The 22,522-nt window shown below is 46.2% G+C and overlaps 1 protein-coding gene across 3 annotated transcripts; it reads left to right on the top strand.

Moving 5' to 3' along the window:
- The first annotated feature begins 5,496 nt into the window (after positions 1–5,496).
- LOC309526321 (G-protein coupled receptor 54-like) lies at positions 5,497–15,846 on the top strand. Of its 3 annotated transcripts, none has more exons than XM_082212238.1 (6): positions 5,497–6,100; positions 6,656–7,051; positions 11,665–11,789; positions 12,614–12,749; positions 13,607–13,845; positions 15,202–15,846. In XM_082212238.1, exons 2-6 carry the CDS (start codon positions 6,748–6,750, stop codon positions 15,436–15,438), a joined length of 1,041 nt encoding a protein of 346 aa, XP_082068364.1. In that variant the 5' UTR covers positions 5,497–6,100; positions 6,656–6,747; the 3' UTR covers positions 15,439–15,846. The 3 variants fall into 3 exon arrangements, with proteins under 3 accessions (XP_082068364.1, XP_082068362.1, XP_082068363.1); XM_082212236.1 differs by having other exon boundaries at positions 5,501–6,100; positions 15,073–15,846; XM_082212237.1 differs by lacking the exon at positions 5,497–6,100 and adding an exon at positions 6,123–6,408 and having other exon boundaries at positions 15,073–15,846.
- The last annotated feature ends 6,676 nt before the right edge of the window (positions 15,847–22,522 follow it).

The following is a 22,522-nucleotide window of genomic DNA, read 5'->3' on the forward strand; positions in this document are numbered from 1 at the left end:
CGGACGGTGCTGGCACTAATTGCACCCCCACAAGAGATGGGAGTTGCCCCCCCAATCCCATATCGTCCCGTCCCAGCCACAGGACCTTTGTCTTCGAAGGATTTAGCTTCAACCGGCTCCCACGTAACCATCCAGCCACAGCTTCCAAACATCTGATCAGTGTGTCTGGGGCCGAGTCAGGATGGCCATCCATCAACAGATAGAGTTGGGTGTCATCGGCATACTGATGGCAACCCAGCCCAAAACTCCGAACAAGCTGGGCGAGGGGGCGCATAAAGATGTTGAAAAGCATCGGGGAGAGTTTCGCACCCTGAGGTACTCCACACACCAAGGAGTGGTGCGATGACAATTCCCCCCCAAGCGCCACCCTCTGTCCCCGACCAGAGAGAAACGAGCGCAGCCATTGAAGGACTGTGCCCTGGATCCCCACGTCGGCAAGGCGGTGGTCCAGAAGTTTGTGAACGACCATGTTGAAAGCTGCTGACAGATCTAAAAGAATCAGCAACCCCGACCCCCCTCGATCCAGCTGTCTACAAAGATCATCTATTAGGGCAACCAGAGCCGTCTCGGTCCCATGACCAGCGTGGAAGCCGGACTGGAATGGATCCAGAGCCGATGTTTCATCCAGAAACCCACCAAGCTGTTCAGCAACCGCTCTCTCAATCACCTTACCCAGGAACGGAAGATTCGAAACCGGGCGGTAATTAGATCTAAAGGATCTAATGATGTTTTCTTTAAGAGCGGGTGCACCACTGCCTCCTTCAGTTCCCCTGGGAATGTCCCCGTGCCAAGGGACAAATTGATGATATCCCCCAGGAGGGCCCGCACCTCGTCTGGACACGCTCTAATCAGCCAAGACGGGCACGGGTCGAGAGGACAGGTGGTGGGCTTTCCAGCTCGGAGGAGTCTGTCCACATCGGCTGGGGATATCCAGTCGAAGTGGTCCAATACTGGACCCGAGGACAGTCGAGGTTCCTTTATTGTATCCAAATTGGCAGGGAGGTCATGGTGGAGCAACAAGACCTTCTCTGCAAGAAAGCTCGCAAATGCCTCACAGCTGTGTGTCAAATTGTTATTTAAATTTGGCTGTCCCTCAAGGGACGTTAAAGACCTGATTATACTAAATAATTGCGCTGGGCGAGAGCTAGCGGATGCAATGGAGGCCGAGAAGTAAGACTTCTTAGCAGCCTTCACCGCCATCTCGTAGGTTTTCATAAAAGCCCTATAAGATGTTCTTGAAGCTCCATCACGGGCACCCCGCCATACTCGCTCTAGCCGTCTGAGGTCCCGCTTCATTTTCCGGAGCTCCTCGGTGAACCAGGGAGCCCGGTTTCTGCGGGGTCGCAGAGGGCGCTTAGGTGCGATCTCATCAATGGCAGCCAGGAGCTGGGTATTCCAGCCCTCAACAAGCTCAGTCAATGAGTCGCCAGGGGGAGCAAGGTCCCGCAAGGCTTGGCGGAATCTATCAGGGTCCATCAGCCTCTGCGGGTAAGCCCAAATCGGCTTGCCACCTAAGCAGGGTGGGGGTGGAAAGTCAATCCTGGCTTTCAGAGCGTAGTGATCAGACCATGGCACCTTCATCGAAGGAGACATGATCACATCTATACCTAATGTGAGTTTTCAGAATGAGTATGACAGATTGAACCACCACACTATGCCTCATTGTTAGAAAGCAACTTACTATCTTTTGAAAGCTGTTTTTTGACTTAAACTTATACCAAGAATGTTGGGATAACCCCAAGAAAAGGAAACAGCTCTTTTTCAAAAACAAGCTCTATGCTTGTTTGTTGTTCTTTACAATCTCTAGAAGCCCTTCCTCCCTTTAAATATTTTTTTTTAAAAAATAAGCTGTGGTGAAGTTAGGCAATCTCGGACTTCACATTCTTATGTGAGGGCCCTTCTATAGATGGCAATGTGTATTACTTCATGTACTTCAAAATGTGTAAGTCGGTCTTGCCTAATTTGGGGGCTTTCATTCCCAATCTGCTGAGTGAGGCCCTGAACTTCTGTCCTGATGGCACCACTGACTGTGCAGGCCAAACAGCATGTGATTCTGAGGGCTGCCTCAACCAACCTCTGTGGAAATGCCCTCTCTTCAGTATCAGAGTCTGAAGGATTCCCCACTACCACTGCCCTCCAGAGAATATATTTTTATGGCAGGAATTCATGGTTCTGGGCTCTTGCAGAAAAATATAGCATAGTCAGAGATAGATCTCTAAGCTGGCAAGAGATTTATAACAAACAAACAAAAACATTTATCTGGCAGAGTGGTTTTCAGGCACTCCAGTGATGCAGAGAGGACATAATATTTTGCCTTTTGTGGGTTGCAAAGGCTCCTTGTGAGTTTATCTTTAGATGAATTCAGTGAAGCCTCTCCACAGAGACGGTCATGCCAGGTCTTGCTAACCCACCTGGTGTTTGGCTGCTGATTTTCTAATCATCCAATTTGCCAGCTTGGTAATGCGTTTATTGCTGATTAGTTCTGACTCAGATGTCTGCTGTTCTCTTTGGGGGACAGTCTATGTTCTTGGGAATTATCCTGCTGGCTTTACATCATGATGCATACAACTTTACAAAAAGGTCTGTGACGGAGCTCTGTACGACACTTCTGGATCAGAGATAGGGCCAAGTCATATTGGTGTGTTCTGAATATGAGTTGAATGCATACTCATAGCATTCAGCTGGTTGAAGTGACTGTGATCACTCATGCCCACCTTGCAACTCAACTCACATTTATCAATTGTAGCCTAAGCACATCTGGAGGACCACAGGCTCCCCAGCTCAGTCCAGGAAGACTGTACTATCTCATTCTGGTCTATCCATAGACCAGACCAGAGGTGTTGATATTCAAGCCAGCCTGCAAGAAACATGCTCTCTAATCCCAGGTGCAGGAAGGTTCAAGAATATCCAGGAATCTGATCTCACAGCAGGTACATTGGCATGCAGGTCTGGGGACTGAGCCATCATTTACAATGATCTAGACTGAGGGAAGGTGATATCAGACAGACCCAGAGATTGAGCAATCCCTGAGGCATTGGCAATCCAGTGTGGTACAGTCTCTAGAGGGGTCAGACTAGGTCTGGGGAGAGCCAGGCTCAAGTCCTCATGACACTCAGCCACAAGCCTTTTGAGGGAGCTGCTGTTTTTCAGTACAATCCAGCTCACAAGGTTGCTTTGAGATTAAAAATAATAATGGTTCATGTATGCAACTTTGAGCTTCTTGGAAGTGTAGCTGTGGTAGCCACAGTAGTCCTTGGCAGGTATTTGCTTTGACACCTTGGTTCTAAATTAACCTGAGGGGAACTGAGGAAGAGAAGTTCAATCAAAAGCAAGCTCTTTTGATGGGCCAATTGAATTCTCACCATGAGTGCTTATGAGCCACTAAGAAAAGGAGTAGCTGTGGTAGTCTCATCAGGTATTTGCTTAGACACTTTGGTTCTAAATTAACTTGAGGAAGGCAGAGAGAAGCTCCATCATAAGCAAGCTTTGGAGAGAGGCAGAGACCAAGGGTGTGTTCACATTGCCACCTTACAGTGCAGCACAGTTGTTCTTCCCCTGAGGTGCTTTACTGCTCTTCCGCTCCCCACCAGCTGTTCACATCAGTACAGCTTAATTAGTATGAGGTTCATTTTTGTTTGTTTACACAAACAAATTAGTAACAGCTTAAGGAATCCAATCAGCGTGAAGCTGGTTTGAGAAATGAGGCAGTACAGGATACATATGCATTTTGGATCATGCTGTGTGAATATGGATTAAAAACCCAGCACTGGAGATGCAGTAAGTGCACGGCAAAGAGGAGCTGAATGTGGTCCAAGGGTAGAACAGGACTGTGCACTTGGCTCCCTCCCATTTTGTTATTTCCCCACTCTCTCCCCTTCCTCATTCAAGCACCTTGTCGTCTGCCCTTATACTTCATTACCAATATGGCTCTGCCTCATTGTGTGCTTTCCCATCCTTAGTGCCTTTTTGCTTATTGAGGTCTTTATGCCAGCATGTGTCACCATGGCACTGGAACTAAGAGGCCTATGAAAAGCTCTTCCAAAGAAATCATAGAAGGGAATGGATGGAGAGAATGCTGTGCCTTATTAGCAAATGAAGAAGAAGAGAATATTGAGCAGCCCCCAAAAGAGATGAGACAGTCATCTCTCGGTAAAATTGGCTTAGGATGAAAAGCAAATAAAGAAGCACTTGGGCATTTTTATATCAGGAAGCCACTCATACCTTTCAGAAGCATTCAAGAGAAAAGATAAGCTTCTTCCTGAGAACGATTGCTATTCTAGGTGGTCATTCATTCATTCATTCTTCATTTATAGAAACTGGAGATATTGGGGGTGGAGGGACGGGGCGGGGGAAAGAAAAACAATGCTCTCATATTACTTAAGAGGCTGGAAAGCAGATGCCTCAGGGGTGAAGGACAAATACTCATTTGGAGGGGATGAGACTATCAAAATAAGTGGAGTGGCAAAAGTAAGAGCCAATGCATGTAAAAGGGTATGATTTTTGAAGGACCTGGCTGAGGTTGGTTGCTTAGGTCTGCCTTGTTCCCCAAACAGAGGTGGTCCCTATAATAAATTCATGCCCTAATTATAAAACAGAAGATGACCCTCTCCCTGTGTACCATGGGAAGGGCTCTTCTCCAAACCTTGCTTCGAGTATCAGAAGCTTGAGAATCCCTTCGGATCAAGTGTTGGAAACAAACAGTGGAGGCCTAGGTTCAGTTTATTCCAGGCCAGGAAGGTGTCAACCTTTTCCAAGCTTGATTTACCCTCAGAGGCTTGTTGTGATTGGGGCAGGAGGGGACCTAGAATCCCCCTTATTATATAACCCCATTCACTATAAGGGGGGGGGGGCGGAGCACAGCATGTGTTGAAGGTTGGTCTATAGATGTTTTGGATGTTTAAGCAAATGAGAGATTCCAACTCACAAGCTACCATTTCAAACAATTACTAGGCAAGGAGCCAACATTTGTCCATGTAGCTCAGTACTGACTAGCTACACCTACCTTCCCCAACCTGGTGTCCTCTAGACATTTTGGACTGCAACTCCCATAATCCCTGTCCGCTGGCCATGCTGTCTGGAACTGATGGGACTTTGAGTCCCACAACATTGGAAGGGCCGCAAGCTAGGGAAGGCTGGTCAGCAGAAATCTAGGATCTGCAGAAGAAGTTTCCCCCCCATCACCTACTGCTGAAGTGCTTTCACTTGGAGGTGCCCAGATTTGAACCTGAGTCCTTCTGAAATGCAATCCATTTATTTAAAAGGGAGCAGGGAACTCAGCAAGGATTTATTTTTCTTTAAATGGGTTTTCTTGAACTTTAGGTACTTATGGGGGTTTTTTGCAAATAAAATAAAGATTTTGTTCATTTTTTAATTGTGCAGGATAGTGTGCTTAACCCTAACTGAAAGTTTTCAGAAATGCTGAAAAGGAAAACCAGCCCCCCACTCACCCACCCACCCACCCACCCAATAACTCACAGTCCCATTCACACTGTCAAAGAATCCAAATATGCAGGAAAACCGGGAAAGTTTTTTGTGTCATGGATTCATAGAATTGTGGAGTTGGAGGGGACCCTCAGGGTCAACCCGTTGCAAGTTGTTGGTTCAGTTCAGTACCTCTGCAGAAAGAAGTAAGGCTTGTGATTCCTTCCTCGATTTAAATCAGAGAGGACCACGGAAAACACCCAAAGTCATCTCAGGAAAATAGTGGCCTCTGTGTTCTCACCGAGTAACTTTCAGGGAGACCTCTGGAGTCCTCCCGTCCGCCAGACTCACATTTCTAAGAGTCCACGTTTGATCTCCCCGCTCTCTTTTCGCCTCTGCTTTCCCGCTCTGCGGGAGGGGTTGCAGCCGAGCCGCCGTGTGAGACAGAGGATGGTCTTCTTCATTTCTGCCAAACACTTGCACGCAACGCGTGGATCCTTTCTGCTGTGCACTTTCCTGCCGCTCCCTTCGTCCCGGACTGGGCATCTTCAAGCCTCCCCCGCGCACTTGTGGACTGCATCCCTGGGAGCCAATCAGAGCCGCCTCTTCCTCCCCTCATCGGCAAGTTCAGCTTGCTTGCGGTGCCTCTCCTTGGGTGCAGAGCCCAGCGTCGGTCAGGGTAAGTCCCGGGAAGGATGCTGCGCCAAAGGAGGCGGGTGGTAAAGAAGGAGTTAGTACAGAAAGGAGCTCAGGACCCCCCAGCGTAGTGGAAAGGGCAGACGGAGAGAAGGAGAGAGAGTTGCCAGCACGCTGTGGTGCAGATGAGGGTGAAGGGGTGTGCGGAGGTCTCTGTTCTGGCACAGGAGAAGGATTTCAGGAATAATGGGATCAACTCAGAGAGAACCCACCAGCGCAAAAGATGCTCTTTTGCCAACCCCACCGCTAATAGTTGCTGCATCACCTTGCTACTGCCCCTGAGCCTGAAAGGTATGAGAAACCTTAGGAAGCTTCTTAATTGTTTTTTTCCTTCCACCCAAAGACCTGCTGAAGCTTTGAAGTTTAACGGGGGATGTCTCCTTTCCCTGCATTTGGCAGCCAACGCTATTCCTGCCAGGACTTTGCAAGTCACACCCCCCTCTCTCCTGTGGCTAAGAAGAAATTGATCACCCTTGGGACATCAGTAGTTGCTTTAGTCCCTGCTACATCATCTATCTCTCTCTCTCTCTCCTTTCAGATAAATTAGTAAGACTTCCCACCCACATTGCTTAGGAAGGAAGGCTGCCCAGGTAGGTAGGGTTCTTGTGGGTCCTCCCCTTCGCTCCAGGAATGGAGGCTGAGCTTTCGCCTTCCGAGGCCTGGTCCAGCGGGACAGCAGAACCCACCATGCCCTGGTTGATGGAGCTTAGCAGTGTTGGGCCCAGCACAGATGGTGCCCTCCCAGTTGGGATGCAGCTGTGGATCTTCAACAGCAGTGGAGAGGAGGACACCTCACCCCCGTTTCTGACCGACGCCTGGCTTGTGCCTGTCTTCTACGCCCTCATCATGCTGCTTGGTCTGGTGGGGAACTCACTGGTCATCTATGTCATCAGCAAGCACCGCCAGATGCGCACAGCCACCAACTTCTACATTGGTGAGTGAACCCTGCCTGATTGTTTTCCTGTGCTCTAGGCTTGCCCCACGACCACCTTGACTGCTGACGGGTGTCTTGGGGGGAAAGAAGGAGTGTAAAACTTCTTCCAACTCTCTGATCTTCTTCAGCCTGCCACATGTCACAGTGCCCAGACATGACTTTAGGCTTCTGTTATGCCAGAGAGTGCCCATCCGTCCTAACCAGGATTGCTAATGGAATATTTCATATCCCCAGTATGCACAGCCCTTTCCCAATGTTACCGCCAGTTCTTCCATAACATAAACAGAACAGGAAAGGCTGTTGAAAACTAACCTCATAGTGAATTTGCCTGACATGCCTTCTCCACCCGGTGTGGTAAATACAGTATTACCTATTATTGGTCAGCCTCCCACTGCTAAGACAATTCAGTCTTAATTGCATTTTACTGATTCCGCAGGCAGATGGTTAAAATACCCATCCATCCCAATTTTTATTTTCATTTTAAACTGATTCTCTTCCACCTGGATATCTTAGTTGGTGAGAACATGGTGCTGACAACGCCAAGGTTGCAGGTTCAATTTCAATCCCCATACGGGGCAACTGCATATTCCTGCATTGCAGGGGGGTGGACTGAATGATCCTTAGGGTCCCTTCCAACCTTATAATTCTAAGAGCTTCTTTTAAAATAGTTTATTTTTGGCTTTAAAATATACATCATCAGTTTGAAAATCTCAGAAAAAACACATTAGTCGCAGATTAACAGTCTTGAGTTGGGACATTGTAAAATACGGGGCAGCCAAAGAAGGCAACTCAAGCTGCCCGAGAGAGAATTCATAATACTGCCAGAGAGGAGAAGGAGGCAAAGGGCTGAGATGCAGGACTGCACAAAAGGAGCTCGGGGAGGAAGGCTGCAGCAGCAGGACTAACACAGACCTGATCCTCAATTCTCCTGCAGGTTTTCGCTGCCACCCAGACCCATGTGAAATAAATAGCACGGTTAGGTTGCACTCGAGAATGATCTCCTTTCTCTTCCCTCCTCCCAACCTTTAGTACAATAGAATTAAAGGAAGTGGACATTGGTCTCAATCAGCATCGTAGTAACTGCTTGGAATTGTCCGCTTGGTGGCTGCAATTGTGACAGTTTCAGATTGCCTTATGTGCAGTTGTGCAGCCCAAGTGTAGTATCTAAGAGCTTCTAAGAATACATTTATGGTCCATAGTGACCTGTAGCCTCCTGCTTGCACAGTTCCTGGTATCTAACTTGTTCTGATGTCTTCCAGTGATTATCTACGATCAGGGGAAGAGAATCTTACTCTCCTCTATGCTCATCAGGTATCTTCAGTACACTTGCTCTAACTTTAAAATAATCGCGGATGTAACTTATCTTCTAGATGTATGTTGATTTACCAAAAGAAAATACTGCAAATTGGTATATTACTTAATGTGTTTTTTCCATTATTTACTATACAAATTTGGTGCCCTGATATAACAACTCTCACAATTTCATAGCTCTCCATGTACTATCAACATATTTAGATTGCGTGCCACAGTTATAGTGTCTACTTTGAAGTAAGTCCCACTGAGTTCAGCGTTGAATATAGTGGGACTCTGTTCTGAGAAAACATGCAAAGGAACCAACGGGAGCTCACTTTAAGCGCCTGAATGTTTCTTTTGAACCGCGTCCTTACCTTCCCCCACATACAATTCCAGATTTGGAGCAGGCAGGCATAGTCTGAGGAAAACAGCATCATGGGACCAGTAACAGGCTTAATTAGGTTTGAGGGCTGGAGGTTCGCCATCCAGATATATAAGCTTGTCCTTTTAAAAAGCAAGGATTTTACCCATTAAACAGATACCAGGGGAGGGGGCAGAACACACAGGTATCTCAGTGCTAGATGCAAATTCAGTACACAACAGCAACAGGAACACAGTACAGTGGTACCTCAGGTTGCAGACGCTTCAGGTTACAGACGCTTCAGGTTACAGACTCTGCTAACCCAGAAATAGTACCTTGGGTTAAGAACTTTGCTTCAGGATGAGAACAGAAATTGTGCAGCGGTGGCGTAGCGGTAGCAGGAGGCTCCATTAGCTAAAGTGGTGCTTCAGGTCAAGAAGAGTTTCAGGTTAAGAACGGACCTCCAGAATGAATTAACCCGAGGTACCACTGTACAACATGCACATTATGATTGTGGGAGCAAGAGGTTTCCCTCTCTTTTGTGCTCAGTTTCCTTAAATGTTTAAACTGCCCGAGAAACATCTACAACTCACTGGTTGGAGCTTTAGTTTAATTTAAGTAGTTTGTTTATACATTTATATCCTACCCTTCCTCCCTAAGGCAGCAGATGAGAAGTGATAAAACATCTTCAAAATATTTCGAAAAGCTAAACAGAGATGCAAATTTGCTGGCTGATGAGCCATACTACAGCTGTTCAACAAGGACAGTATAAAGGGAAGCTCCCCATGGTTTAACATTTTCAATTTCCTTGAGCTAGCCAAGGGATTCAGCCAATATAATGTGTGAAGCTGGTCAGTGTCTGCATCCAAAGCATAGCTTGGTGAGTCTAGATGAGAAATCTCCACTCGCAGTCCTTAGCACAGAAAGTGTTTCTTTGTCTGATTACCACCATCCACCACCCTGCCCTCTGATTTTCCTTAGTGTGTGAAGACTGCCAGTATTTTGCATGGTCTAGTTTAGTTTGTTTTCCATCTCATAATCATTGTTAGGCTTTCCATTATTAGTGTGAAGGCTTGTATCTCATCAAAAATAGTTTTGTGACTGCTCTAGACAGAAGTTGTATACTATTCCTCTTCTGAGCTATTTTCCAGTCCCATTCTCTATCATTACTGGGGTCTGTTATTGGTCCTCCTCCCTACCTAGATTGGTACCCTATTACTGGTATACCCTGGACCCATTCTCCATTTTCATGAATGCAACTATTTTCTAACATTCTTTTACCAAAAGCTGCATCTAACTAGCTGCAACCTGCTCTCAGGGCACTTTCACACTATCACTTTTTCAGGTGGGATTCAGACACATACAGTACTAGCAATTTCAGGTTGCCCAGTTCTACTTGATTGAGTGGTCTTTTGCGACAAATCTGCTTCCCCAAAAGACTGGATTTATTTGCAATAAGGAAAGTGATGGGAAAGTTATGGGATAACACTTGCTTTGATGCAAGGTCATCTAATTGCCCAGGAGCCAGCATTGTCTAATCTCTCTGCAAACAAATCAGTGTGAATGCTCAATAAACAGGTCAGCTGGAAGTCCTCAGCCCTATTTTTTGTGCATTAAATATCCCAGTATTTTTTTTAAATTAGTTAATTTTATTAAAACTTTTATTTAAAAATTGCAGTACAGCTCTGTCTGCTGCTGCCAAAATATCACAGAATGATCACCCCAATCCTCAATCCCACATCACTGTCATGTTGGCTCACCAAATATCCTCAAATATCCTGGTATGTGTAGGGATACATTGGTGCAATTGCTCAATTTTGAAGTGTTATTGAAATAAAACACCATCACCACCTGCACTTGCAGTTCTGGAAGCAGTTTTATACAGGAACTGTGCAAAGATACCACAGGACTAACTAGCAACAACAGCCCTTGTCTCAATGTTCCTTTATTCTGGAGCGTTCAAGGGGCTCCATCAGAAATGTCACTATTCCAAAATTCTGGATGCAGTGAGCATCCAGTGAGCAACATGATGCAGAATATTATTTATTTGTTTGTTTGTTTGTTTGTTTCATTTTTAAGTGCCACAATTCTTCCTAAAAGAGCCTGGAGCAGTAAGCCACAAAGCAAAGGAATTGTGAATTGTAAAAACATTTCAAAACAACCACATGCCTCCACAGCAAATGATAGAAACTTTCATAGAGCTGGAAGGGACCCATTGGTCATCTAGTCTAACCCTCTGCAATGCAGGAATCTCAGCTAAAGCATCCATGGCAGATGGCCACCCAACCTCTGCTTAAAAACCTCCAAGGAAGGAGAGTCCACCACCTCTCGTGGGAGTCTGTTCCACTGCCTAACAGCTTTTACTGCCAGATAGTTTTTCCGAATGTTTAGTCGGAATCTCCTTTCTTGTAACTTGAAGCCATTGCCTCAAGTCCTACCCTCAAGAGCAGTAGAAAACTAGCTTGCTCCATCTTCCATACCATTTTAAGGTTTCCAGGAGCAGTATCTTTAAGCCATTGCATGCCTCAGGAAACAGAAATCTTTTATAAATTGCTCCTGTATGTGATGGTGATGATCTTACTAAGAAACTTTTTATTGTTTATATGTTACCCATTTGATTGGATTATTAATAACAGAGGCAGTAAGATGGAGGGAGGCAGTAACAGGAACTTCCCACTGCAACCAATACCGATTCAAGCACACGCATGTGTGATCTTTATTTAGTGGTGTAGCGTGGGGGGTGCAGGGGGGGCTGGCCGCACCGGGCGCAACATCTGGGGGGGGGGGCCGCTCGCACTTGCACCTCTAGTGGAAGAGACTCGAGTGCTAAAATCCACGGGTTATGGGGCGCAAATTACTTGCCTTGCCCCGGGTGCTGACAACCCACGCTACGCCACTGTCTTTATTGAGCCTTTTATGCCTAAGTCCCATGCTGATGTTGACTCTGTATCTTTTGCAGCAAACCTGGCTACCACTGACATAATTTTCTTAGTGTGCTGCGTTCCCTTCACCGCCACACTCTATCCCCTCCCCAGCTGGGTGTTTGGGGACTTCATGTGCAAATTCGTCAACTATTTGCAGCAGGTGAGCTTAAATGGTGGAAGAATCTATGTGTGATATTTTAGTGGATTTACAATATTACGTGTGTTGCAGTGAGGGCAAGTGTGATGGCCTGGGATTCGGACTCGGAGGCTGAACCTGAGGAATCCCAGCCTGCACAGGAGTCCCCACCTCCAGAACCAGCTGAGCCCGGGCTGGGGCTTGAGCCTGAAGGGTCCTCACCTGTGCTAGATCCTCAGGTGCAGGCACCAGCTGAGTCTGCTCTGGCCCCTGAGGTGATGGAGGACCCATTGCCTGCAGGTGCTCTACTCTCAGCCCCGTCAGGGGAAGCTGAGGTTGCCTCTGGGTCCGGTAACCCTCCAGCCTCTCCTGAGCTGCAGAAACTCAGGGCAGAGAGGCAGAGGGAACTAAGTTCCCGCAGGAGGAGTGCTCGCCTCCAGGCAGGCCAGGAGAGGCGAGTCACCTGTGGACCGGGGCCACCCTATGCCTCGGGGTAGATAAAAGCCAGCCAATCCCAGTCCCAGGTTGTGGGAGCAACATTGTTGGTAGCCTGTTCCTGCCTGCACCCTGTCCTGCTCTTCTGCCAGAGTTCCTGACCTCACCCGACTCCCTGCCTTGGACCCAGCTACAGCTTTGACAGACAGCCTCCATACCACACCCTTGAATTCGGGCTGGACTCGGACCTCACCGCACGGTTAACTCTCGGGACCAGCACAGCGAGTGTCTGTGCACTGTATATCATACATATGTGTGCAGCTGTTTGGGAACAGTGCCTTTCCCATGAAGGGGGTGGAGGTGTGCTGGAGTCTCATATGTTCTCCCTTGCCAGTTGTTTCTCTTTTCACCAGGTGACTGTGCAGGCTACGTGCATCACTCTAATGGCGATGAGTATGGACCGCTGCTATGCCACACTGTACCCACTGAAATCACTCCGTTATCGGACCCCCCAGGTAGCCATGGCAGTCAGCTTTGCGATCTGGATTGGTGAGTGAGGGCAGCAAAGTCTATGAACACAAATTTATGGGGAAGAAAGGGGCTGGCGCTTGCTTGATACGGAGGAGCCAGGTAAACTTAATTCCTAACCCATCCAGTTTGGTATTCCTGGCATCAGGCTTGTCACTCAGCATCTAAGCAAGTACCAGCTTCTTTATTGACTCTTTGGTGTATGCATTTACTTTGGTCAATAAAGAAGAAGTTGGTACTTGCTTACATGCTAATACCAACTTCTTTATTGACCAAAATAGCTAATTTCATGGGCTATAGTCCACTTCATCAGCTGCATCACATGCAACCCTCTGTTAGCAGGTATTTTTACATGTGGGTATACTTAACCGTCCAGGGGTCCTTTACCGTATCTCTTTTTTTACCTTTTATAGAGAATAATCATACACAGTGAGGTGAGAGAGTAATGGGGTGCAAAAAATACAGATTGTCACAATTTCTTTAAAGCACACATGTGTGTAAGATGAGTGCAGTAACCATTTATAAATCAGTACTGGTAACAGAAACACAATGACATTGGGAAGTTAATTAACACCCTGCAGTACATTAAGAAATAAGCAGGCTATAAGCAGAATTGGTGGTTCCAGTGTCTTCGCTGGCTCTAACGTTCACTTCAGTTGCTGTCAAAATCCTGGTCTCACCTTTTCTTCACAGGCCCACTCCTATTTACTGAAGAACAAGATCTGCCTTAATCACATGGTATCCGAATAAGGCCTGGTTTGTTTATTGTTGCTCGTTGATGTTATTTTGATCTCTGTAGGTTTTGCTTTGATCTCTGCAGGTTACAAGATGGAGCATCGCTGCATAGGAGCTTGACATCTGTGTCTTTGACCCCCTAGGTTCCTTCATTCTCTCATTGCCCATGGCTGTGTACCATCGCACTGAGGTCGGCTACTGGTATGGCTTACGCACCTACTGTATTGAGGCATTCACCAGCAAGAGCCAGGAGCAAATCTTCATTCTATACACTTTCTTGGCTGTCTATATGTTGCCCCTCCTCACTATCTGCCTTTGCTACTCTATTATGATCAAGCGCCTTGGACGCCCTGTGGTGGAACCCATGGACCATGATTACCAGGTAAGTCGGTGGACAGAAATGGAATGGTCACCCTGTTTCTTGTTGGGCTTTCACAACTCTCTCACCCTATACCCGTCACAGGCAAATTTTCAATTTCGCTATTCTAAAGGAGACCTATGAAATCTATGCCAAACTGCTGAAAGACAGGCAAAGTACTAAACACCTAGGGGAGGAGTCAACTAACAAGCCCTGTCAACGGGGCTGGATTAACCATTACGCAAAAGACACATGTGCTTAGGGCATCAAGGGAAAGGGGGGGGGCACGACAAAAAAATTCCATTGCTGAATTTACCATGGGCCATATGGTGCAGCTGGGGAAAAAATGGCCTCCACAATAAATGAAAAAATTACATATATATCTGTGCAATAATAATAATAATAATAATAATAATAATAATAATAATAATAATAATAATAATAGAGATTAATGATATACAACAAAATATATAACAAAATTAAAATCTGGTAAACTGCCACTTGGTCCACCAAGGCTCACATGTTTATATTTTGAATTAGATATATATGGGGGCACCAAAATCATTTAAGTGCTTAGGGCCTCTAAAGGTCTTAATCTGGCCCTGCCTGTCAACATAAGTCCTGCACAAGGACTGATTTTTATTATATTTTTAATTTTTATTGTATTTTAAATATTTTGTTCAAGGCCTCCCAGAGTGGCTGGGAAAACCCAGCCAGATGGGTGGATAATGGGGCTTTCCCGCCTCCCCTCCAGGCCTCCTGTTTGGTGGGTGGTGATTAGGGGGGTCGGGAGAACCCTTGGAACAAGGCGTGTGGGGAGGAGAGAGGGGGGTCATTCCACCTGCTAAAGGCTTTCACTGATGGAACCAGTAGAAGAGCAGGACGTCAAATTCCTCCCCTATTCTCTTATCGTGTAGCAAGTTTCCAAAAAGGGCAACTAAAATGATCAAGGGGTTGGAGCAGCTCCCTTATGAGGAAAGATTACAACATTGGGGGCTTTTCAGTTTAAAAAAATGATTGGGGTGGGGGCATGATAGAAATTTATAAAATCATGCATGGCATAGAGAAAGTGGATCTCCCTCTCTCCTAATGCTGTGTGGGCAGAGTGCTGTTACCCGCATGTCCTGTTTTCAGGCTCCCAATAGGCATCTGAGAACAGGGCGCTGGGTTTAGATGGGCCTTTGGTGTGATCCACCAGGGCTCTTCCTATTCTCTTACACTGGGTGGACCACCTGTGCCTTTTCTGTTCAGTCCCAGCAGGTGCAACACATGTCTGAGCGCTCAGCTGCCATGAGGGCCAAGATTTCCAAGATGGTGGTGGTGATTGTGCTGCTGTTCACCATTTGCTGGGGTCCTATCCAGCTTTACCTGCTCTTCCAGGGTTTCTACCGCCACTTCCAGGCCAACTATGAGACCTACAAGATCAAGACGTGGGCCAATTGCATGTCATATGCCAACTCGTCTCTCAACCCCATTGTCTATGCTTTCATGGGAGACAGCTTCCGCAAGTCCTTCAAGAAGGCTTTCCCCTTCCTGTTCCGGCAGCGGGTTGGGGACAATGGCGTGCACTCAGGCTGCCGCAATGCGGAAGTGAAATTTGTCATGGAGGGAACTTAACCCTTTCGCCTGACCTGGCTTCTGTCATGAACGATTCTGCCTGGTCTGCACTGCCAAAGGATGCCGAGAAGGACAAAGACGTAGAGCAAGATGACCTGTAAGCCATCAAGGGTCTCACAGAGAGAAATTTGTGGTTATTTCAATACAATAACCAGAACATCGATACACAGTAATAATGCCTTGGGGGAAGGTCTGGTTGTGGATTTTAGTTTTAACTTAAATGATGCAGGAATCTGAACTGAAGTGCTATGCCACAAGATTAGCAGAAGCAAGCCTCTCTTTTTGTGTTTGTGGAGTGGATAACATGAGTGTACTCTGCCTTCTTCAAAACATGGTTTTGTGTTTGGCACTCCATCTTGGATTTATTCTGGACCTTCAAATGTAAAAATAAAGCTTTTTCAAACTGCATTTCCTCCGAGGCTTAAATACATTTACAACTTGTGTTTCCCAGGTTCTACTCATCCAGCACTGTAACCACTACACCACACTGCCACAGGGCCAGCAGCATAGGTTCCATTGTCCATACCACTGCAGACAGACATTAGATAGTAGCAACCTCCTTTTAAGATGTTTCACCTTTCTCCTGCCATGAAGATGGGATAATCCAGAGGTCAAAAAGCACAAAATGTTCCTTCTTGTCATTCTCATTAGAAGGTGTTGTGTGAGCAGTAGCCACAATAATTTCACCCGAAGTTCTGGAAAATTACATTATCAACAGCTATTGCTCCTCCTGGTGGGTTCATTCTGCACATTGTTCTGTGTTCTCAAGGGCCACCTACTGGTTGATGTTTCAGTCTGCAGTCCTGTTGCTTATATGGGAACTTCCATAGCTGTCAACTTACAGATTTGAAAATAAGGGACCAGCAGCCTCGAATATAAGGGATCAGCAGCCAAAATAAGGGGTTTTAGTCAACCAGCTGAAATACAAAGTTAATAGGGACCAGATAATTTTGGAGAGCAGTGCTGGTTTTTAGCCCTTCATTTCCAGAGGTTGCTGCTCAAGACACCAGCTGATGAAACACTGCAATTAAATAACTACAAGCAGCAGCCACTTCTCACGCAAAACGATGTCCAAGCTACAAAGATGCTGCTGCAGTTCTGTATCTTTTCTCTCGTGCTCCATCTGTAGCTCTCAGTTCCATCAGGTGGGGTGGGAGGAAGGGGGGGATAGCACCCGAAGTAAACCCACAGATCAGACCATCTATGCTAGTCTGCCACTACAAATCTATGGGAGAAGCGCTTGCGGTCCTTCCCTTGTAGCCCTTGGAACACCTGCCCACGCCTCCTCCTCCTCTCTCTGAACTGCTTTCTCTATAGTTGCCCTCACTCTCCTCTCAAGGCTCCTCAGCAATTCATAGGCCGCGCCAGGCTGCCCATCTCATCTGGGTCCTTCGGTGGTGCAGCCACAGTACGGCCTAGTGGGAGCAGCGGGGGGCAGAGGGGAGGCCCCAGGCAGAGACGCTCAGTTTGGTGGCCGCGAGGAGGGTGGTGGCGGAAGGGCCCGAGGCTCCCGCCAGTCCCAGCGGGAAGGGGCTCCCGGGGGCCGGGGCTGGTGAGAGGAGGCCGGAGGGGGGCGGACCAGGCAGCCAGGCAACACAGTTGGAGCCTCCCTGGCTGGCAGGGAGGGAGGGAGAGGAGCTGCTTCCTTTGAAACCCGGGAAATTTAAGGGACATCATCAATAAGGGACAGCAGTGGGACACGGCACTGGGATAAGGGAGTTTCCCGCCAAATAAGGGATGGTTGACAGCTATGATGGGAACTCAGTGAGACTTCTCAGTAAAAATGCCTGGGATTGTGCTGTTAATACCCAATTAATCTGGAATGCACATTTTAAAAAGGTCCAAACTAAGCACACTGGTGCCCAAAGAAAAACTGCTTTTATGTAGCCATTGTCAACACTTTGTTAAGATGTAAGTAGTCAACCTTAGGGCTGCCATGAGGGTTTTCCTTTAAAGAAGCTCAACCGTTTTGGGTGGTCCTGGTTTTTACTTTTTGAAATATGGCAACGCTAGTCGACCTCCTTACTGTGCTGCAGGTTCTATGGAGAAGGAAATGGTTTTTGCAGACTAGCAAGAATCCATGTGGGGTTCCGTGAGTGCATATATGTGCATCTGTTTCTGTTCATCAACTTCCTGTTGCCCCTTGTATAAATCAGCAGGAAGGAGGAGGAAGAGGGAAGAACTAGAACTGGTTCGCTACACTGGTCATTGGCCCTGGCTCCACCTACTATTACTCTCTCTGCCTTCTGTCCTGCCAGTTCTAATGGGCACTAGCTGTTACTGTTAGTTATCACAGTGGTTAAGTATAAGATCCTATGCACACTTACTTAGAGTGTGCATTAGATTCAGTAGGACTGACTTATAAGAAAACATGCGTAGAAGTGGGGTTATGTCAGTAGCCCAGTCAGAAACAAGGAACCATAGGGATTACATGAACAGGAGATTGGAAACATGTGCCTGTGGTTGTCCTGGAGCATATTCTCTGTAGCTTGCAAAGCTCCTCACTTTGCTTGGCTAATGTGCCTAACATCTTTGCAACCCACAGAGAAGGTATTCCAAAACAACTAAAGGTGCCGGTACCTGATTTCCTATAGCCAGTAAGTGGTTTATTTGCATGTTTATAAAATATTTAGAGCCTATGTCTGAACCTTCATTTTCAAGGCATTTTCTTCTTCTTCTTCTTCTTCTTCTTCTAACACATTAAAAGAGGAATAACGGAACCGAAACGTAAAAGCAGAATAATACAGTAAAAAGAATAGAATTATACAGGCAATAACTACGGAGGCCACTTTCATATCATCAAGGAAGTGCATTAACTGGAAAAGAATAATAATGAGAGCCCAGTTTTGTAGACTTCCTAACTATAGTAGAGGTATATTGTATTTCTGTTTAAATTATAGTCATTATTTCTAAATTTGCACGTAGAAGAGGATGTGTAGAGATGCAAATTTGGAAATAATGACTACAGTTTAAACAGAAATACAGTGCATATTATCCAGATTTCATCTCCATTTTAAATGCATTTTGAACACATTTTAACCCTGCCAGCCACTCAAATAAAGGGGACAGTCCCTGAAAGTCATGCAAAACCTTAAACTTTTTATATCCTTCATTGTGTGGTAAGAAGAAGAAGAAGAAGAAGAAGAAGAAGACGAAGACGAAGAAGAAGAAGAAGAAGAAGAAGAGGAGGAGGAGTTTGGATTTGATATCCCACTTTATCACTACCCAAAGGAGTCTCAAAGTGGCTAACATTCTCCTTTCCCTTCCTCCCCCACAACAAACACTCTGTGAGGTGAGTGGGGCTGAGAGACTTCAGAGAAGTGTGACTAGCCCAAGGTCACCCAGCAGCTGCATGTGGAGGAACGGAGACGTGAACCCGGTTCACCAGATTACGAGTCTACCACTCTTAACCACTACACCACACTGGCTCTCCAGTGTGAACTCCATTGGGGGACAAGACCTGGGAGAGGAAATTAATATGGTTAAGGTGGAGTAAGATCTGGCCCTCAAAACAATTGTCTTCAGTTTCAACCACCATTACAGAAAATTCAATGAAAATAATTCACAGTTGTTTTCTCATGCCTGCATGGATGGGGATCATTTTTAGAAACCAGGTAACAAGTTATGTTGGTGTAATTGTGGAGCCATAGGGACATATTGGCACCTTTGGTGCCCCTGCCCATCAGTTCACACTTTCTGGTCCAATGTAATAGCAGAAACTAGCACTACTATTGGTAATGTGGTACAGGCAGACCTGGCTTTGTGCCTCCTACCTATATTCAAAGGCAGTAACTTCTCTGTCGTGCTGAAACTCTTTATTATCTATCTGTTAATGGCTGCTCAGCTCATAGTGGCCCAGGGGTATAAGGATCCCTCAAACATCACAGTGAATAATTGGCTTAGGGAAGCTCTGCACATTGCAGTCTTCGAAAAACTCAGGCACCATCTAAGAGTCGGGGGGGGGGGGACGACGACAACAAAAAACCAGAGAATTTTGCAGCTCTTTGGTCGATTTTTATGATTTTTGCTTGCCTGTAAATGGAAACATTAATGACTCTTGACATCATTTGATTGGGCATTATACTAACAGACAATTTTGTCTACGTGGGTTCCACCATAACCAGCAACCTCTCCATTGACACTAAGCTGGACTTGTGTATTGTCAATGCAGTTATGGCAATGGCTTGCCTCTCCAGAAGGGTATGGGAGAATGTGATGCTAATGCCCAGTACCAAGATGAAGGTCTTCCCTGACACTCTCTCTCTCTCTCTCTCTCTCTCTCTCTCTCTCTCTCTCTCTCTCTTATAGCAATAGAACCTATTGCTCACCTGCTAGTTCTTCTGGGTATTTGTCTTTCAAGCCTAAATTAAATGTTTCCAAATGACAAGAATCCCTACATTGTGAATTATAGAATTGTAGATTTGGAAGGCACCCTGAGGGTCATCTTGTCCAGCCCCCTGTAATGCGGCAATCCTACCCACCAAACCTCTGGTTAACAGCCAGATGTACTGACCCATTGCTTTGCACAATCTCTGTACACAACTGAAAGGTTTGTGCTTACTCACCTTTTGTTGTATACTGTTTTTCTTTATCTTGCTTCTCTCCTTTTTGTGTTGGACTAATCCAATTAAAAAGAAGGAAGGAAGGAAGGAAGGAAGGAAGGAAGGAAGGAAGGAAGGAAGGAAGGAAGAAAGAAAGAAAGAAAGACAAGGCTTCTCACCCAGGTTACCTATGTGCCTGCTCAGTCTGCTGCCTAGGTAAAAACCAGTGCATTTTTTCAGCCAGAGTGTGCTGGAACACAGTTCCGGCACCTCTCAGTTGGGTGCCATTGAGGGACAGCTCTCCCCTGCCTGCTTCTTGCCTTTACGTACTTCCCTTCCTCCCCCACAACAAACACTCTGTGAGTTGAGTGAGGCTGAGAGATTTCAGAGAAGTGTGACTAGCCCAAGGTCACCCAGCAGCTGCATGTGGAGGAGCGGAGACACGAACCCGGTTCACCAGATTACGAGTCCACCACTCTTAACCACTACACCACACTGGCTCTGGCACTGGCAGGGGCACATTTATTTGACCTGCACCAGAACCAGGATGACCCTGGTTCTGGTGCCCCATGATATTCTTGTAAAGAAGCTTGTAAAATGCGGTCTTGACTATGCTACCACTCAGTGGATTTGTAACTGGCTGACTGACCGAACCCAAAGGGTGCTCATTATCCTGGAGAAGAGTGACTAGTGGGGTGCCACAGGGTTCTGTCTTGGGCCCGGTCTTATTCAACATCTTTATCAACGACTTGGATGATGGACTCAAGGGCATCCTGATCAAATTTGCAGATGACACCAAACTGGGAGGGGTGGCTAACACCCCAGAGGACAGGATCACACTTCAAAATGACCTTGACAGATTAGAGAACTGACAGTAAGAGCTGTTCGACAGTGGAATTTGCTGCCAAGGAGTGTGGTGCAGTCTCCTTCTTTGGAGGTCTTTAAGCAGAGGCTTGACAACCATATGTCAGGAGTGCCCTGATGGTGTTTCCTGCTTGGCAGGGGGTTGGACTCGATGGCCCTTGTGGTCTCTTCCAACTCTATGATTCTATGATTCTATGACCCAAAAATTAGCTCGGGAGACAGCTTGCCCTAGTTTTTCACTCCTCTGCCTGCGGTGAACGAAGCTGTTGTCAAACCAGCATCTGTTCAGGGTTGTCGAGCAGCAACTTACTGTAACAACTTCATGGTGAGAACCTATTTTCTTGAAAATAGCACCTATTTTCTTGAAAAAAAAGCACTGGTAATAACCATCGATGGACAAAGTCATGGGCCCTTCTGCTCTTCTGCTTCTCCCTTCATAGGCCCTTTAAATAGAGGCTGTCTCACAGCAGCCTCATAAACTTAAAAGATATAGAATGAAATTGGTATTAAGGAACATTTAAGCTTAGAACTGCTCCAGAGCCAGACTCAATCACATCTTTTTAAAGGCCATGGGTCTATTAGAAGTAGGCATGAATAGTTGAATCTTCAGCTAATGTTTCATGGTCAATGGGGTCTCCCCACCCCAATTTAATATTGAATATAGGCTAGGATTAGACTAAACATTGGTGTTAATCTTGGCCCTTCTCCTGAAGTCTCTTCTTCTACCCGATACAGAACCTTGAAATGGCGGACTTTCACAGTATGCCTTTAGTAAAACTGTCTACCAGGCCAACTCAGAAGGCAGATGACCTTCCATTAGCAAATATGACTGCTAGCTCTCATGGTTTCCAAGGCAACAAAAGGTGGATGAGGTTCAGGAACAATGCCCATGCCTTCTGATGACAGGGAAATTAGGTCAAGGACTCCAGTATGCCAAATGGTGCTTGAGCGTAGGGTGTGAGTGACTAAAACGGGTTGGAAATAGAAAGCACCTTTGCTGAACTCAGCCCCTACCTTTAGTCCTATTATTTTAGAACAAGTGAAGGCAAGGGACATTTTGTTAAGACAGCAATTCAACTGGTGGTGTTCCTGTTCATGAAACTACTGATAATAATCCATTCTTCGGGGAGCTAAGCAGTCCAGAGCAATGCCACCTGAGACAAGCAGAGGGGAGGTCGTGGGCTTTGGCAAACAGATTTGGGATGGTTAGCTAGCTGGAAGAACAGGAGAAACTCTACTGAAGGAAAACAAAGAAGGACAATGGATCCAACTAGGGTATCTGTTGTAACTTTTAACCACCTCTCCTCTCACTTCCTTAAAACTTGGTAGGCAATTATGCAATATGAACTGATTTCCTTAGAAACATTTACCACCCACACTGAACGGTTTTTTCCAAGTACCTCAAAAAAATTGTCATGAGTGCATGGCACCACTTCCCTAAGTGGCAAGACATCAAGGACAGTCCTACAGGGTTTAATTCCCTCTGGATGAGGTAGCATTGAAGACGTACCATTCCTTGAACATTTGAGAAAAAGTTCTGCTGTGCAAAATGCTCCTGTTCGGTGACCCACAGATCCATGCCCCTTCCCATCATACTCCATTCCCTTCTTCATATGGCCAGTGGGCATGCCCAGTCTTCATTGGTGAGGTTTTTTTATGAAAGGCGGTGGTGTTCCACT

The sequence above is a fragment of the Podarcis vaucheri genome (genome assembly GCF_965113315.1).
Source record: "Podarcis vaucheri genome assembly, chromosome: 2".
NCBI lineage: Eukaryota > Metazoa > Chordata > Lepidosauria > Squamata > Lacertidae > Podarcis > Podarcis vaucheri.

Excerpts from the sequence above, each read along its gene's own strand:
- LOC309526321 (XM_082212236.1), top strand. The coding sequence starts at position 6,748 with ATGGAGGCTGAGCTTTCGCCTTCCGAGGCCTGGTCCAGCGGGACAGCA. Across the intron at positions 11,790-12,613 it reads TCGTCAACTATTTGCAGCAG|GTGACTGTGCAGGCTACGTG; the intron begins GTGAGCTTAAAT and ends TCTTTTCACCAG. Across the intron at positions 12,750-13,606 it reads CAGCTTTGCGATCTGGATTG|GTTCCTTCATTCTCTCATTG; the intron begins GTGAGTGAGGGC and ends TTGACCCCCTAG.